This window comes from Lontra canadensis, unplaced genomic scaffold (genome assembly GCF_010015895.1).
Source record: "Lontra canadensis isolate GAN:19392208 unplaced genomic scaffold, GSC_riverotter_1.0 scaffold4, whole genome shotgun sequence".
NCBI classification, from domain to species: domain Eukaryota; kingdom Metazoa; phylum Chordata; class Mammalia; order Carnivora; family Mustelidae; genus Lontra; species Lontra canadensis.
Window position 1 is genome coordinate 49,177,203 of NW_022630998.1, and position 17,159 is coordinate 49,194,361.

At 37.2% G+C, this 17,159-nt stretch overlaps 1 protein-coding gene across 8 annotated transcripts in view; it reads left to right on the forward strand.

Annotated features, from left to right (window-relative positions):
• PDE4D (phosphodiesterase 4D) overlaps positions 1-17,159 on the forward strand; it is a 1,277,424-nt gene that overhangs the window by 1,073,245 nt on the left and 187,020 nt on the right. For all 8 annotated transcript variants that reach the window (XM_032850069.1, XM_032850078.1, XM_032850089.1 and 5 more), the window contains 2 exons: positions 6,311-6,384; positions 10,537-10,586. In XM_032850069.1, the coding sequence (XP_032705960.1) occupies positions 6,311-6,384; positions 10,537-10,586 (124 nt within the window). The remainder of the gene's footprint in view (positions 1-6,310; positions 6,385-10,536; positions 10,587-17,159) is intronic.

The following is a 17,159-nucleotide window of genomic DNA, read 5'->3' on the forward strand; positions in this document are numbered from 1 at the left end:
AGGCTTAACGCCAATACTAACTCTAAAAAGAAATGTTGAATATTAGGTTACAAGTGATCCAGACAGATTATAAAAATGGTAATCAAGGCTAACCATAATCATAATCAAAACTAGTTCTAGTGCCTCAGGTAGCTCATTTAACTTCTCTACGACTTCTTTTTTCAACTGGTAAAATTAGACGACTTGGCCTGGATAAAGGTAGATGTCTGTTCAAACCTTATCTCTTCCTCTTGCTCAGTGAATGGCCTTGGGCAAGTCGCTGAACTTTTTTCAAGCCTGGTTTATACTCCTCTCCTAAATGAAAGTCCCAAGAGAACCTACTTCATAAGGTTTATAAGATCTTAAAATAATACCAAGCTTGTGAAATGCTCAGCACAATTTCTAGAAAACAAGATGAATTTTAAGTGTTGTAATTAGTTAAGAGCTGTTTCATCTCAAAAATGTTATAATAGATTGTTTTTTAGTTACATACTGGCAGTGTTTGGATAATAGGATTGCGTATAATTCTTCACCTTATTCAAATTTCCTGAAATTTTGTGATTGCTATAATTCAGACCAAAAACTTAATGAATCCATAAATAAACACCATATAAAAGTGATTTTTTTCATTACTGTAGGCAATTAGAGATAGAATATGACCACCATATTTTTTAGAAGTTACTGTTTTGTTTGCTTACGATTTTGCTGGAAATCATAAATTCTTTCTAGTACCTATATTTCTATGTTCAGAAACATTTACAACTCTTCAAAGTTCTAATCACATTTTAGGATAACAAGATCACACAAATTTAGAGATTTTTTAATTGATTACTATTGAGAATCCATAATTTTATTTCTAAGAACTGAGAGCTGGGTGACCAGTTAAAATCAGGAAAAATAACATAAGTAACCATCACCAAACATAGAAATAATCATTCCAACTACAGTTTATTCAGGTAGTTATTTTTACTTCTAAGTAAAATCTCTAGATATTGTTGTAAGAAAAATATATATATATATATATCTAAATATATAGTAAAAAATGAAAAAATCTGCATGATACTTATCTCTTACTTCAGGTATTATTTCTTAAGTAATAATAAATACTTTTATTTGATAGATTTTTTCTCTAATAAATAGATTAATAAATTTGATTTTGTCCTTACCATCAATGGTCTTAAATTTGTAGGAAATCTAGTCTTTTATATTTTTTTCTGCCTCTGCCTCTACTTCCATTCTTTCTTTCTCTAAAATAAATTTTAAAAAATGTATTTAAAAAAAAACAAACTTCTTTCAGAATAGAATTTTTTTCCATAAAAAAGTTTAGAAAAAAATAAAAGGAAAAGGAAGAAAATGAAAATTTCTCATAATTGCAACTCCCCAAATAACTAGTATTGACATTTTGAATCCCTCCCTGGTTTTGTTTTGTTTTGTTTTTTACCTAGTCATGGTTTCCTGTAAAGCTAAGAGAACAGAATCTTGTTATAAGAGAATTTAGAAAGACATCCAGTTTGATGGACAGGGCTGAGCCCTAACCCATCCAGGATAGATGTCATCTTCAGAAAGGGTCTTACGACCCTGCTTCAGGTCGTGTTCCCATGTCTCCGACACTGTCAGGGTAAGAAATTCTTGCTGGCGTTTAACCCACACTATTTGCCACTTCTAACTTCATCTGTTTCCCCCATAAAGCTCAGAATCCTTTTGGTCCTCAAAAAAGTGACATTTTTGTAGATGTGATTTAGTTCCATTTTGAAATAGTTTGTTTTTGTTGAAATCTTTTGGTGTGGGGATTTCCTTAGGCACCAAGGCTAGGTGTAGAGAGGAATCCCAGTGCCATGCCAGGTCATGCTGCTGCACAATTGGCCTTTTCCTCCTAAAAATATAGTAACAGTTTGGCCAGAGCTCGTTAGGGGGATTCAGGAATACCAACAGGTCTCGACACTGATGAAATGCTGGAGACTCTGCTTTGTAATTAGTTGCCTCTGGCCACACCCACCCAAATATGTGATATGACTACCTTGTGAAACTATAAGTCACTTAAAATTCTCATCTTGAAGTATTGACTGTTAAAAGAAGTGGAATATCTGACTGAGGAAGAGACAGAAAATACCCAACTATTTTCTTGGATCCCTGGAAAAGCCTCATGTTATTCAAACTAAAGAGATAGGCCTGATTTAAGTCTACATGGTAAAAACATATGAGTCATTTTAACATTAATCAAAATACAGCGTCTGGGATAATTGTGTAAAAAAATGTACTAGCCTTTAACACTATAGAACACTATTATTCCATTTGGTAATAGAACACTGCCTGTGTTTTTTAAATACCTGCCCCATTTCAACTAGCAGCAGCCACCTTGTGGCCACATCTCAATCTCCAGGTTGATGCAGCCACCAGGCGCCCCCTGCTGGAAGCTGGTTATCACATTTCAGTTGCTTCTGTTAGTTTCTCCTTGGATCTTAACAGCTAGCATCTTCTGTTAATCCTAGTACTTTTTAGATTGAACTATATGAAATAATCAGTATTCAACCTTTGTTTACATACAAGAAGAGCAACTTCGTACAGTTTAACCAAAACATAACTTGGAAAGGTTTCTATCAAAATGACCTATCTTCTAAGTAATCATAATTTGACTCCATTTTTTGGTTATTGTTGTTGTTTGCTTGTTTTTGTTTTTGTTTTTGTTTTTGTTTTTCTGGACTAAAACCGAGACTAGGAATTCTTCCTCTTTCTCTTTTCCCCCAGCGCCAGTGGCAACTCTTGGTCTGTGTTTTAGCACCATCTAGTGACCTGAAGTGTATTTGTAATGAAAAACAATTCTCAAAATTCTTTGTTTACTATTTAAGTAGGGGTTTTTAAAGAGAATGTTGTTGCCACATATTTTTTGTTTGTTGACAGCAGTCTCCTCTTTAAATCTGTTCGAGTAATGGTTACTATAGAAGCATACATTGTGTTTAGGCTCTATGTTCAGTTGTTTAACTTTTCAGTGAAGCCGACTTTGTTCTGTTATTTTCGGTGAATCTTATTGGCTGATAAATGTTAAAAGTAAGAAAATCTGAGATGTGTGTGTGTAAAGAACATTTAATCCTTGTCCCGAGCCAGTACATGACCCATCTCTGCCAGTTTTCCATAGCACCATCATGATTTCTTTCTTAAAGTGTGTATATTTCTCATCATTTCAAGCGCATTTTTGACCTTGACTGATTACACTTTTGCTTGGAGTGGCCAAAGAGAAAGAAATAGCCTTAATTTTCTAACCATTGAGCTGTATAAGGGAAAGCCTCAAAGTTCTTTTTGGTTAGCAAGCATTTAGGAGTGGAGAAAAGTATAGGAATTTTAAAGCCCTGACTACAGTTCTTAAGAGGTTGAATTCAAGGGGAGTGAGAACTGCCCTATGGCAAAAGAAAAGAATAATTAAATCCTTACTCAAGGGCTTGAGTAAAACTGCTTGCAGTTCTCTCCCATAGCATATAGAACCAGATGCCTTACTCTGTAGTCTGCAAGACAAGTGAAAGCGTGAAAGACGAAATCAGTGCTTTGGTGATGTAGCCACCTAGAATCAATCAACTAAATTTAGGGTAATGTTTTCTATAACATTTGTCTGGAACTTTAAAAAAAATTTATTTTTACCTATTTATTTGAGAGAGAGAATGGGCATGTCCGAACCAGGGTGGGTATGGGGCCACGGTGATGGTGGCAGGCAGAGGGAGAAGATCCCAAGCTGGCTCTGTGCTGAGCTCAGAACGCTTGGAGGGACTGCATCCCTCCATCCTGAGATCAGGACCTGAGCAGAAACCAAGAGTCGATGCCTAATCAACTGAGCCACCCAGGTGCCTCTGGTCTGGAACTTTAATTTACACTTCTGCCATTATCATATGTGTGCCATAGCGCAGGATCTAATCATCCTTAATATAAAACTTAGTATTATTTGACTTTCACAAAAACAGTGGTCTAATACTTAACCACATAAGGGATGATGGATTTACAAAGTTATTTATTGCAGCAGTGCTTGTAAAGGAAACTTTAGGAGACAACTTAAAAGTCAGTTGGTAGAGGGGACAGGCAGTTGAATGCCTAGAGGGAGGGGCTGGGGAGTAAATTTCTTTTTCACTTTTTACTTGGAAATTCTTCATACATGTAATAGAATATTTCTAGTGACTATCTAAAATATAAAGAACACTAAAATCAACAGTTAAAGAAATAGAACAGTACCAATATTTTTAATACCCCAGAGCATACTTCCCTGATTTCATCTATCTGCTTCCTCTCACAAATAACAATAATTTGGGTTTTTGTCTTTTTTTAATGAGGGGAATATGTTCTACATTCTACCTTTTTATTGTTTAAATTCTGTACCACATGAAAATATAGATTATGCAAAAGAAATACATCAAATCTAAATTAAAAACTGAAAAAAGTAATCTGATTTAATATTTTATTATAACAGTCAGAAAACAATTATAGTATAACTTTCATGAACTAATTTTTCCTTTCAAATGAGCAGAGAACTTGAATTACCTGCAGCACTATTTCTATTTACTTAGGTACCAAGTGTAGTGCACTTAGTATAATTTATTAGAACCTAGTTCTCAGAATTCTGAGGTTAAATTTTGCCTAGAAAAAGGAGCACTTAGAGGGTGCAATAATCTTATTTAAAATGTTTTATTAGTGTATTTGGTATTCAATTCTTAAAGCATAAATTAGGCTTGCATGACTTAATGACAGTGATCATTTATCAGATTTATTTCTGCGTCATTCAAGACTTCATACCTTACGAAAGACAGCGTGCTCTGATGTCAACAGTTGGCTATTTGAATACTCCGTCATAGGCAGCATGACCTTTCAGAGCTGTGAGTTGTTTATATGTGATAATGAGCTAGGTTTTTCCAGTGCCTGAGTTAATCATGGTTGGCACCTCAGGAAGCACCATTAACTCCTTCAGGGGATAATGATGGAGGTCGCCATCCTAGGGTGCAAACAGCATCCCAGTGACGTATAAAAAATAAGGTCAGTTTCAGAAATGTCTGAGACATTTTTGTCTTAGAAAAATATTTAGGCCGCCTTTAGTCTAAGTCAGTGCCAGATGAAAACATTCTGGGTATAATTCTGGAACACTTGGAGCCATTATAAATTTGCATTCCTCACCCCCCCCTTTTTTTAACCAACGATAGGCATTAAGTAAACACCCTATGCATGCACCAGATCATTAATCAGATGGCATGTTGCCATAATGGGCTAATGTTCACTGTGTGCTTTCTGTTTGCCAGACACTGTCTTGGCACTTATCATTTCATATCATCTTCACAACAACCCTCAGAGATAGCTATCCTTATCTCGGGTTCTAGAAAAGGAAACTGAGGCCCACAGAGATTATGTAATTTGTCTAAGTTCACACAGCGAATACATAACAAAGTCAGGTAGTCTGGGTTGTTATGTACTACCTAATGGGACATTTGAGATCTATGTTTTAGTGCAACTTCAACATTATCATTGTCACCCAGATTAATTATAGCCTCAATATAGACTCCACCCTGGGGGAAACTTGCCCATTTTAGTGGAAAGGGAGGCAAGAAAAGCCTTTGTAAATTTTCTCTCCTGGTCTTACTTCCAGTTCTTTTGCCACCTTCTATTTTCACTAGAATTAGAAAAAGGACCTTCAGAAGTAGGGGAACATATTGGTCCTGCTTTATGTGTATGGGTGTGTTATGTCTATGTATTCACTTATTCAGCACATTGTTTTTAGTATCTTCTATGGGCTCACCTCTGTGCACATCAGGGTGGTCCTGTTTTATGTGAAAATGCATCCCTAAGAATCTTATAGTTAATGATTCAAATAACCTTAACAAAGATAGATAGCCATGTAGCAAAGGTGAAAAAAATTTTTAAATTCACCTAGCTTTCTGTTTTGGGAAGTCTGACATTCTTGGTCAATGTTTGAGGAGAATTTGGTGATATATATATTTACAATTTTAACCCTTAAAGTGAGAGTTTATTATTATTTTATATTATACTATTTAAAGTTTGCACTAAATGTAACAATGCTCTATGTATATTGCCTGGGAATATTGTGAAAACTGTTGCTTCTGTCACCATAGTCATAGACGATGAGGAGAAATGTCTGGAAAATTTTGCAATCAGGCCTTTCTAGATTTCAAATAGATAGATGTAAACTTCACTAAGGGCTAGAAGATTCTTCAGTGGTATATGAAACTAGGTTGAAAGTATTATCAGGTTTTCACTTAACAGACTATTTTTTAAATCACCAAGCCATTTTAATTGCACTAAAAATGGCTGTATTCCAAGTAGCTTAAAGAATCCCTTTTTGTTGTAGGTCTTGGCCAGCCTGCGAACTGTACGAAACAACTTTGCTGCATTAACTAATTTGCAAGATCGAGCACCTAGCAAGTAAGTTATTCTTTCCCCAGGCCTTCTTGCTGAACTTTTAAACGGTGTTTTCTCAGTTTGATTGAACTCAGGGCAATATATTAGATTTCTCTGAGTTGTTGCCATGTTGTCTAACCATTTACACTAAGTCATAAGATGTCCTGTTAATTTTCTATAAATACTTTGTAGTGATGGTTCTAATATCAGAAATGAAGTAGTATGAGAAATAAATATGGTGATTGCATCTGTCAGAAATCATCTGGCATAATCAGTCCTTTGCCCAGTTATTTACACTCAGGGTAACTTTATAGTTTTGGCTTACTTCATAAATTAAACAAGGACAAAGAATCTTATCAAGACTTAAAGTCAATCCAAAGTCATCCTCTTAATTCTAAGACAATTACTTGGAGAAACATCATCATACCAAAGATCTTTAATTCTCCTGCTATTACTGAATCTTAGATCAAGAGTGTCCTGGAGTAATTAATAAAATTGTGATTTTTATGATAACAGAGGAAGCAGTTGAAAGAAGGAAAGCGGAGATGGGAATTGAGTATTATTTGGGAACGCTAATAAAAGCAAAAAATCTAAAAAGAGAAAAGAATTTCCTATGATTAAGTGGAAAACTAATTATTTAAATGCTCCTTATTTTGACAATCTATTGTTAATAACAAACAAAAAGTTATTAAAACATCAACTCCACAAAGAATTTCCAAAAGAAAATTTTAAAAATTAAAAAAAAAATTTTAAATCAATAGTAAGAGGACAGTGAATAGAAATTTATTCAGAATTATAACTTATCTAAGTGTATAAAAGAATATGAAAAATCTGAACCTTCTATCCCATAATAATGTAATTGACCTCCCCAATTCACATTTTCCATGATTAAAAAAAGCTTTGACCATTATGCTGCTTTTCCTGTGATAGAAAAGGTTTCTAAAAAGTTGATATAAAAGCCACCATGCAAATAATTCAAATGGGACCCAGAAGCTTCAGTCACTTGTCATTTTTTCTAGGTAATGAACATTTGCAGTCCCGTTTCCTCAGTTTCAATATTTCTCACCTTCTTCTCTCCACCCCAACCCCACCTATTGGAGTAACTATAATTCATTCTTTAAGTTGCATATTAAATATAATTTATTTGGGACCGTCATCACTGACTGACATCCAACATACACTCATTTCCACAGGTCCCAAACTTGACGGTATGCCTTTACATCTCTGTCTGATTATATCCTTCACCCAGCTCCTATGTTAACATAGATCCCTCTGTGCTCCGTATGCCTACTTTCTTGTCCAAGTGCACCTTAAGAACGTCCGTCTGCAGTGAGCCTCACATGTGTAGCCCGAGTGCCTAGCATAATACCCAGCACAGAGAAATCACTCTGCATGTGCTTGTTGGCTGGAAGAGCGAACTGATAATGTAGCATGTGGAATTGGAGGGTGCACTTGAGGTACTTGTTCATTACCAAACATGTCTTCTGTGCTCCATGGCCATAAAATACCACCCTGATCTCAATATCCTTGTGGGGCTTTTGGCATTCGGTAACTTGTAAGTAAGGTCACCTCCTCTTTACAAAGTCTCAGCCTCACAGGAGGCATGAGATTACTGGTGTCACTACCAAACTTTTCAGTCCCAAATATCCAGGAAATTCAGTCAAGACCCTTAAAAGGCAAACAAGAAACTGTATAATGCCTTTATACTTCTTTCAGACATGGTCACGTGGGTGTCAGCATCTAAACCTGTGGCAGGCAAGCAGTTGACCAGACAGGTGTAAAGGCATCACCCTGGCCTTCTGTCTCTGAAGAGATGACTTACAGCCCATTCCTTGTAAAGCAACAGTTTTCAACTGATTTACAAGGACAAGACAGATTTTAGAGGGAAAAGACCAGCTAGAGGAGGATAGAAACCCATAGTTTATGCCTAAATTTGATTTACTGTATGCCCAGTGACATCTAACCAAAAAATAATCACTGATAGACTCTAAGTAAAGGCCTTTGTGGTCTCCCTTTGTGTTAATGCAGATTTGTACCTCCTTTACTGATTCAAATCAAACCAACCTCTTCAGGTATCGGAATAGTAGGATTCAGTCTACACACAGTTAAACTCTGCTGTGCTCAGTGATGGTGAAATGGTCATAACTCTGGGCCATCACATGATGACCATGAGGGGATCAGAATTTTCCCTGCTGGATACTTACAGCGCCACTAAAACGTTTCCAGGCTGACCCATGGATTTTATGGAAGGCATGTGCTACCTTGCACAATCCACCCTTCTTGTTTGCTCAAGGAAAGGAGTTCGTTCAGGAAGAATGCAAGCAAATCCTAGCACCTGTGGGTACTCAAATGCGCGTTGTTGACTTTGCTAGCTTACTATTGGATCCTGTCACCTTCCTCTTTCATGCCTTTGAGATTTTCAATTCCAGAATGAGTTCTGGTTTGTTCTTCATAAAATCAAATGATTAATATTTTCTGCTTGTCATTGCATGTTGAAATATCAAGTCCCCAGGTTGTAGGATTGACATTAAGAGGAGATAACAAACAATAAGTCAATAATTTGGTTTTCCAAAATAGTAGAAAAGTTTAGGGCTGTTCATTTGATACTTTTCAGATAAATTTCAGATAAAATGTTTCCTAAATTGTCACAGAGCAAGAACTAAATTAAGCTATAAACTATTTAAATAATACACTCTCAGCAAGATAACTATATTATATAGATATCAGATCTATTTCAGAGTAGCGATTTAAAGCATTAAACTTCCTGTTTTATGAAGCGTTAATCAAGTTTCAAATTTCCTTATCTCATTCACTAATAAAAACTAAAATAATTTCATAATCGACTTTGATGCATTTCCAGTCAAACACAAAAACTTGAGTCCCAAACTGACATCAATAAACTTAAGAGCAATAAGACAGAGCCAGATACTTACTGGAACCAAGGCAGTGAGAATTTACAAAATACTAGATTGCATTTCCCAGTCAAGAGATTTGTCATTTCAGAAGAGTAGGTGTGCACACGGCTTTGCAGGGGCCTGCCATTTGCACAGATATGTGGCTGCTAGTCCAGTTTCCCCAAAAATATCCTAAAAGTAAGACAGTATAGCAGAGCGCTGGCCCTGGAATCCCACTGCTTTAGTTCATATCTCAGCTCTCTTGCTCTGAACAAGTGATTCAACTTCCCAAGCTTTATTTTCCTCACTGGTAAAATTGAAACAGTGAGTTTACTTTCCTTAAGCTCTCTTCTGAGGATCAAAGTAGAATATCCATCTTAAGTGTTCACTTAGCACACTGTCTGACACACAGTGTTTAGTAAGTGCTGCGTAAGTGTAAAAGATCACTGTGCAATATTTTTAAAGCTTCCAATTGTAAGGAACAACTTTCTAAAGTTGCATTTCTTAAGTTATATTATTTTCAATAAGTTTATTAAGCATTGATTGAATACTGGATACATTGCTCTGGGCTCTGTAGAGAATACGTTAGTTTTATAGCAGGGGCTTTTTAGGTCAAGGGGTTTATAATCACCTTGTGAAACTTGGGAAACATCTGGAAACTTAGAGAACAAAAGATAGAATCTTTTAAGTACCTTTAGTTTATAGTATTTCTAAAGCTTCTGTAGCATCTATTTGGACAAAGCATTAATATACCACTCTAACAAATGCATCGGAGATGGTTCTCAGTGTGAGGAAAGAGAAAGGAAAAGGTTTCAATGACTTCTCTAATTGTAATACAGTTTACAAGGAGTCATTCACTTCTGAGAATTTGTGCCAAAAATAAAAGTTTCTCACCACCATAATTGGGAAACGACTTGTAGATTGACTTTTTTGGATTCACCGAGTCTGTATTTGCTCTGTAAGCCCTGCTTTAAGGGAACCCAGTCAGTCAGTAGGAACGTCCTCCTCTGTCATGTCCCTTTGACATTTACTTCAGCTTTATTTCCCCAGAAGTCTATCACTGTGAGATTTAACTGTTTTCTTCTTTGACCTGTATGATCTGAACTGTAGAGCAAAGGGTGCCTGGGAACTTAAGTGGCTAGTCTGAAAGAAGTCTTCTTTTGGATGTCCTAGCTTAAAAATAATTCTTTAAATTAAAATGACATATGTGAAATGACTCAGAGAGTCCTCCAGTTAACATGCACCACGTATTTACTGCTTTGTATTTTTCTCTCTCTGTCAGAAGATCACCCATGTGCAACCAACCATCCATCAACAAAGCCACCATAACAGGTAAGGAAGATCTAGTAGCTTACTCTTATTACATCTAGCAAGAAACCCTACCTTCCAAGGTTCAGCATAAGACTAGCACCAATTTTATATTGCAATTCTATAATTTTAAAGAAATTGATCCTTTTTCTCCATTATCATTTGTCTCATTGAGCCCAAAAGTTGTCCATTTAAAGCTATTATTTGGGAAATCTTTACTGATGTGCCATTTTTTAAAACCATTTAATTCTGTGCTTGTGCTAAGTTTAACATTGCTCTGGGCATTTGTATTTTAAGAGATAGTGTTACCTTCCAAATGTTGACTGTGTTGTTTCTAGGCTTATGCTACCAGCATGATATTAACGTGTGGTAATTTGGTTTAATGAAAGTGAAAGCATAAATAAAAGGGACATTCCTTGTTAATTGATATCCCAGTTGAGTGTAAGAAGGAACCCCATTCCAATAGTTCTGATTGGGACTCAGAATTGAGAAGAACTTTACTTTGAGAGGGGAGAAAAGAAGTAATTATACAACATAGCAAAGTTCAGTGAGATCAAAAGAACAGATGTTTAGAGAAGAGGAGGGGAAGGGAGGACGATGGACATAAAGAGAAAAAAAAAAAAAAATTTGTCCTGATTCCTATTAGTCTATTTTGGACACAGGACTTGACCTCAACAGAACCAAAAACAGAACAAATGATCTCATTTTGCTGAACCTGAAACCAAATTGAACTCATTTAATCATTTCTTGAAACCCCAATTGATTCATTAAAATAATTGCCTGGAAAAGCAAACCTATGTTTTCTAGAATTAATACGAGAAGAAAATTAACATAGTCTCCAAATTAGACCAATACTTCATTTGATTCAAGTGCCTTCCTTGGACTCCAATTCAGAATATTCTGAGAGCTCCTCATTAAGTTATTATTAGTGAGAAAACTTTGCTTGAAAGTTAACTTCACTGTCCAGGTCAGCACTTTTCCTCTGGTCTCCTTTGTGGTCCTTACCTCAGAGTTGATTCTGGAATAGTTGGTAATGTAGTTCTTTTTTAGTGTCTCTTGAGTAGGATTTGTACTTCAATGAATATTAAATTGTTGATTCTCTTTCCCGTGGTTATCTTTCAAGACCTTATTGGTAATGATTTTCCACTGTCATTTCATGGTGTATGCCTGGTTTACCAGTTTTCTTCTTTGTCATTGGTTGAGAGATGGACAATAACTGAAGTTCCTATATATCAGAGTAAGTTCTTTGACTAACAAATTTCTTTGCAGAAAGCCAAATTCAGCGTCAGTGAGCCTAGCCTACACTGAGATAGGGCTGTAGAAGTGAATGGCTTTGTCTCCGTACACTTGACTTCTATGTTGAGGGACAAGCAGGCCAATCTTTGTAGGCAGACAGCTGGATACTGTAGTGTGAGAGACTGCATGCAAGCTCGTCCCCAGCCCTGCTCTGGGCCCTAGATCTGACCCCTGATGAGGAGGGGCCATCCTCCCACCCCTGCTATTTTTGCCATAGGCAGGACTCTGACATTGTGGTTTGAGCAGAATGTGGTGCTATTTTGGTTCCTGAAAGCTTTTGTAGCTTGAGGTCACATAGGAGCCAGCCCCCCAGGAGCATCCTCCCTGAAGAGCAGCTGCAGGTCCCAGTGGAGATGGTTGTGTCCATCAAGAAGTGGTGGGTGGTCAGCAGTCCAGGCAGCTATCCAGCCACTCTGGCAGATGCCTGGAAGTGATTAAATGGAGAGTAATTGCACTCCAAGGGCACAGACTTTGTCTTAAACACATGTGAGAGACCCTCTAGAAGCTCCCAGAAATGTTCACGTAGTATTGAAGCCCAGGAACAATACCAGAGGGAACTGAAATCTGGGAATTAAGATTAACATGGCCTCATTTGTACCCACAAGCTTCTGACCTGGGGCCTAGGGACAATGAGGCTACAGAAATATCTTACTTAGGTGCGTAAAACTGACGATTCACAGACCTGTACCCCAGGGATAAAAACACATTATATGTTTATTTTAAAAAAAAGAAAAAAAAAAAAAGAAATATCTTACCTAGGAAAGGAAGCTAATTAAGTGTCATTAACTGCTTCATGTGGCTGTGTTCATCACAAAGCACACCAGGAAATTAGCTAGAAAATGGAAGTCTTTTTCCTTACCCCAGCCTAGCGAACCAAGGTGGAAAAGTGAAATGGAGGATACGGAGATGAAGGCAATAAAAGGGAAAGATTCCTTTCTCTGAGCGCATTCTGGGAAAGTGGGCCCCTTTTACTTCAACAGAAGTAAAAGGTGAGACACAGAAAAGTATATTCCCTCCCTCAGCACCTAACTGTTCAGGTCCTACCTGCCATGTTCACTCCCCCTATTGTTGGAACCCCCCTACACCTCTATGGCAGTCCTGGGAAGGGTAGGGAAGAGTGTTAAAAAGAGTCAGTGGGGGGGCACCTGGGTGGCTCAGTGGGTTAAAACCTCTGCCTTCAGCTCAGGTCCTGATCCCAGGGTCCTGGGATAGAGCCCCACATCTGGCTCTCTGCTCAGCGGGGAGCCTGCTTCCCCCCACCCCTCTCTGCCTGCCTCTCTGCCTACTTGTGATGTCTGTCTGTCAAATAAATAAATAAATCTTTAAAAATAAATAAATAAAAATAAAAAAATAAAAAAGAGTCAGTGGAGCATCCCATATGATGAACTTGACCTTCTTCAATGTTTTGTTGAGGATCTAGAGGAAAAGTATAGCACATGGCAAAGTCCATGAGGGGGTCCAAAAGGCCACTGTGGAGACAGCTCCAAGGGTCCCTGGGGGGCAACCCTGTAGAACATCACTGACGGAAGTCCCTGGAATTGTGCAGCGTGGGTGCTCTACCTATCTAGAATTCAAATTGTGCTCTACCATGATGGCTGCTTGGCCGTGGGCAGGCCGCATACCTTTCTCTGCCTCAGTTTCCCAATTTATAAATTGGTTATCATATGTCATACAGTTATTGCCAAATTAAATGAGTTCACATGTGGATTCTCTTAGCATAGTGCCTCACAGAGTAAGCACTGAGTGCATCATTTTCTCTTTCACTTTGCCCTTGTCTTTATTCTCTTGATGTAGAACTAGGGATGATGGAAAGAATAGGGCAGAGAGATGAAAAAAGGAAAGAATGAGAGAAAGGTTGCAGGGGAGCTGCAAATACGGAGCTCTCCACAAATGGTCAAAAGGGACATATTTCCTTGGTGCCTGTCAAAAACGGGCCCTCCCATTGGTCCCAGTGCTCTCTCTCTTCCTCTCCTCCCTGCCACAGATATCGGTGCTTTTGTGATCTGGGCAGGAAAGTGTGGTTCAGAATCATTTTCAAAATTCAAGAACTTACATTGGAGTCATAACTCTCTGAAGGAAAATAGTGAACTCTCTTTAACTTTTCCATAAATCAACTGCTTTTTTTTTTTTTTAAAGAAGAGGTAAGAACTTTGACGGTCTACGTATGTCATGGTATGTTTTCTAAAGTTTTCTTCCATAGAACTTAGAATACCCTTTTCCTTTTTGAGGTTATTCCAATTGATATGTTTTAAAGCTAGGAGAGTTTGATTTTGTATCATTAGAGTTAACGCATGTAAATCACTTGGCAGGTTTTTTTCCATACCTAATAGGTAAATACATAGTTCTAAAATGATCTCACCATTTTTTTTTTCAAAAAAAGTTTCCAAATTACATTTATAAAAGAGTCTTAATACTAAATAGCTGTCTTGTTCTTTATTATGATGTAACAGAAACAGGGTGTGTAGCATTTGGAGCTGGAGTGCAAAGCCTATCTCCCTCATTTGAAGAATGGGGCCATGATTAGCTAGCTCTCAGTGCTGTGGAAGAAACTCAGGGAGATAAGTTAGACAAACACCAGAAGTCAGCAGGTTATGAGTAACTCACCAAGTGTTTCTTCCTACAACACTGATCCATGCTTGGCATTTTTGATGTTGTTCTTAAAGCTAATTTGAAAACAGAGGGTAGAGGAGGAAGACAGTGATGCCGTGTCAGCTTCTCTGGAACATTTCATTTATGATTGTTTTTAAATAGTAACAACAGAATATTTTTAGGAATCCTTCTATTACTTAGAGGAAGGCTCACCTGCATAGATCCTTGAGGGGCAATAAAGAATAGAACTCAAGAGTGTGTTGAAACATGAGGGGGCAGCAAAGTGTCAGGGATCCCCAAGCCATCACCAGATCGTGCTGTTGTGTATTGGGTCAGGAGTACAGCCATGTCTCTTTGGACATAATTAGTCCTTTTGAACATTTCGTTTTCAAACAATGTTAACTCAGGAAAAGTCATCTCTTAAAACATTGTCATGTCTTTACATTATCAATTTTTACTATGTTTTTAATTTCCATATTTTCAATTGTTTTATTTAATCATTTTCAAGTTAAGGATTTTCAAATGCGAATGTAACTCAGGGAAAATTTATTTAAGCTGCTCTGTTGTAAAGATAAGAAATCTGAGGGGCGCCTGGGTGTCTCAGTTGGTTATACATCTGACTCTCAATTTTGACTCAGGTCATGAGCTCAGGGTCATGAGATCCAGCCCTGCAGTGGGCTCTGTGCTCAGCATGGAGTCTGCTTCGGGTTCTCTCTCCCTCTCCCTCTGCCCCTCCCACTCATTCTCTCTCTCTTAAATAAAGATGAGAAAACTGTGAACTTGTAAGAGCAAATGATACTTAGACATAGATCCAAGAATGAATATTTCTGAGGGCAGGGGCCTTCTTTCAACCCTGTAAAATTATCCATCTTAGTAGGGTAGCCTTCAGACCCACCACAGAAGTGTATATCTGGGAAAAGTAAAAGAAGAATTAAAGGATATTATTGTGATGATGATATTATTCTGAGCGATAGAGAGAGCATTGTATTTCTTGTATATAAACTTGAAAATTAGAAAATATCATGTTCCATCTTCTCACTGGAGAGGTCTTTATATTTATAGCTGTTTTGATTATATTTACTGACTATAAATTATAGGCCATCAGGTTAGTAGAGCTTGGGTGGTCTAAGGCAAAAGACTTGAGATTTTAGAAAATACAAGCTTTTCTCTCCAAGCAGTAAATATATTTGCTTGCCTTTTACCTGTAAGGGTGATGCAGTGACAAGCATAAAACAAAATGGGTTTTAGTCCAAAAAATTTTTGGTGAAAGTCTCCACTCCACTTCATATTTTCTCGTCTTGAATATTCACAGCTTCTGAAAAAAAAATGAGTGTGTTCTGGATAAAATTTAGATAGTTGGTAAGTAGAGGATTTAAAAAGTAAGTTATCCAAATAGTACTAACCAGTCAAAACACAATGAGAAGAAACTTATCCTTATACATTTATTGTTCTTCTAAAGCACAAAGCTGTTGCTAAAGTCCCAACAACCCGGGGAAAGGAACAAAGATATTTAACTGGAACAATTATTGTGCTATTATCTCGACCAATTATTTAATGTTCTGAGCTTATTAAAGAAAAGAAACCAAGAAGCTATTTTATGGTAACAATAATGATACCAAGTACTTAGGTCCTTTTAAGTGTGTGTGTGTGTGTGTGTGTGTGTGTGTGTGTGTGAGAGAGAGAGAGAGAAACAGTAGCGTTTATAATACAAAAAGAAATATATGTAATATAACAGATAATAATTGAAAGCAAGATCTGCATGAAGAAAGCAAAAGAGGTATAGGGGAGCAAGGCCCAAGGAGATATTGAGCTAAAATGTGTGACAGGGCAGTGTGCTTGGAGGAACAGGAGGACCGAGCTGGTCCATAGAAGTCCTCATCAACAAGTATCAGCCACTGCTTCATCATGTAGTTCCTTTTCCCTCCTTTCTTTTAATAAAAGCAGATTGTAACAAGACTCTAATAATAGCCGAAAATGAGAGCTCAGTTAGCTTTTTTAGGAATGTGATTGAAAAATGCTGAGTACATGTGGTTTAGTAGTTTGAATGAAAAATTGATGAAGATTGTGTATGTGAGTGTTTGTATATTGACTATTTAGGAAGTTTTTTGCTTATTTTACTTTTACACTTAATATATCTAAAGACTACTGAGTGCTTAAAATTTTTTTAAGTCACAGGTGTCTGGGGGGCTCAGTCAGTTAAGCATTTGACTCTTGATTTCAGTTCAGGTCATGATCTTGGGGTTGTGAGATTGAGCCCTATGTCTGGCTCTGTACTTGGTGCAGAGTCTGCTTGTCCCTCTCCCTCTGCTCCTACTCCTGCTCACACACTCTCTCTCTCGCAAATAAATAAATAAAGTATTTTAAAAATAAATAAGTAATTCGTTTTAAGTCAAAGAAGTTTACTTTTCAAAAATTAAAAGACTTTACTGCAAAAAGCATCAAACTAAAAGATTTGCTTAAATGCGTGAAATATATGACTATTATAATATTTTAGAGGTGTAGAAGTCTGCTTTTTTTCTTTCTTTTTTTTTTTTAAAGATTTTATTTATTTATTTGATAGACAGAAATCACAAGTCGGCAGAGAGAGAGAGGAAGGGAAGCAGGCTCCCTACCGAGCAGAGAGCCCGACGCAGGGCTTGATTCCAGGACCCTGGGATCATGACCTGAGGCAAGGGCAGAGGCTTTAACCCACTGAGCCATCCAGGCACCCCT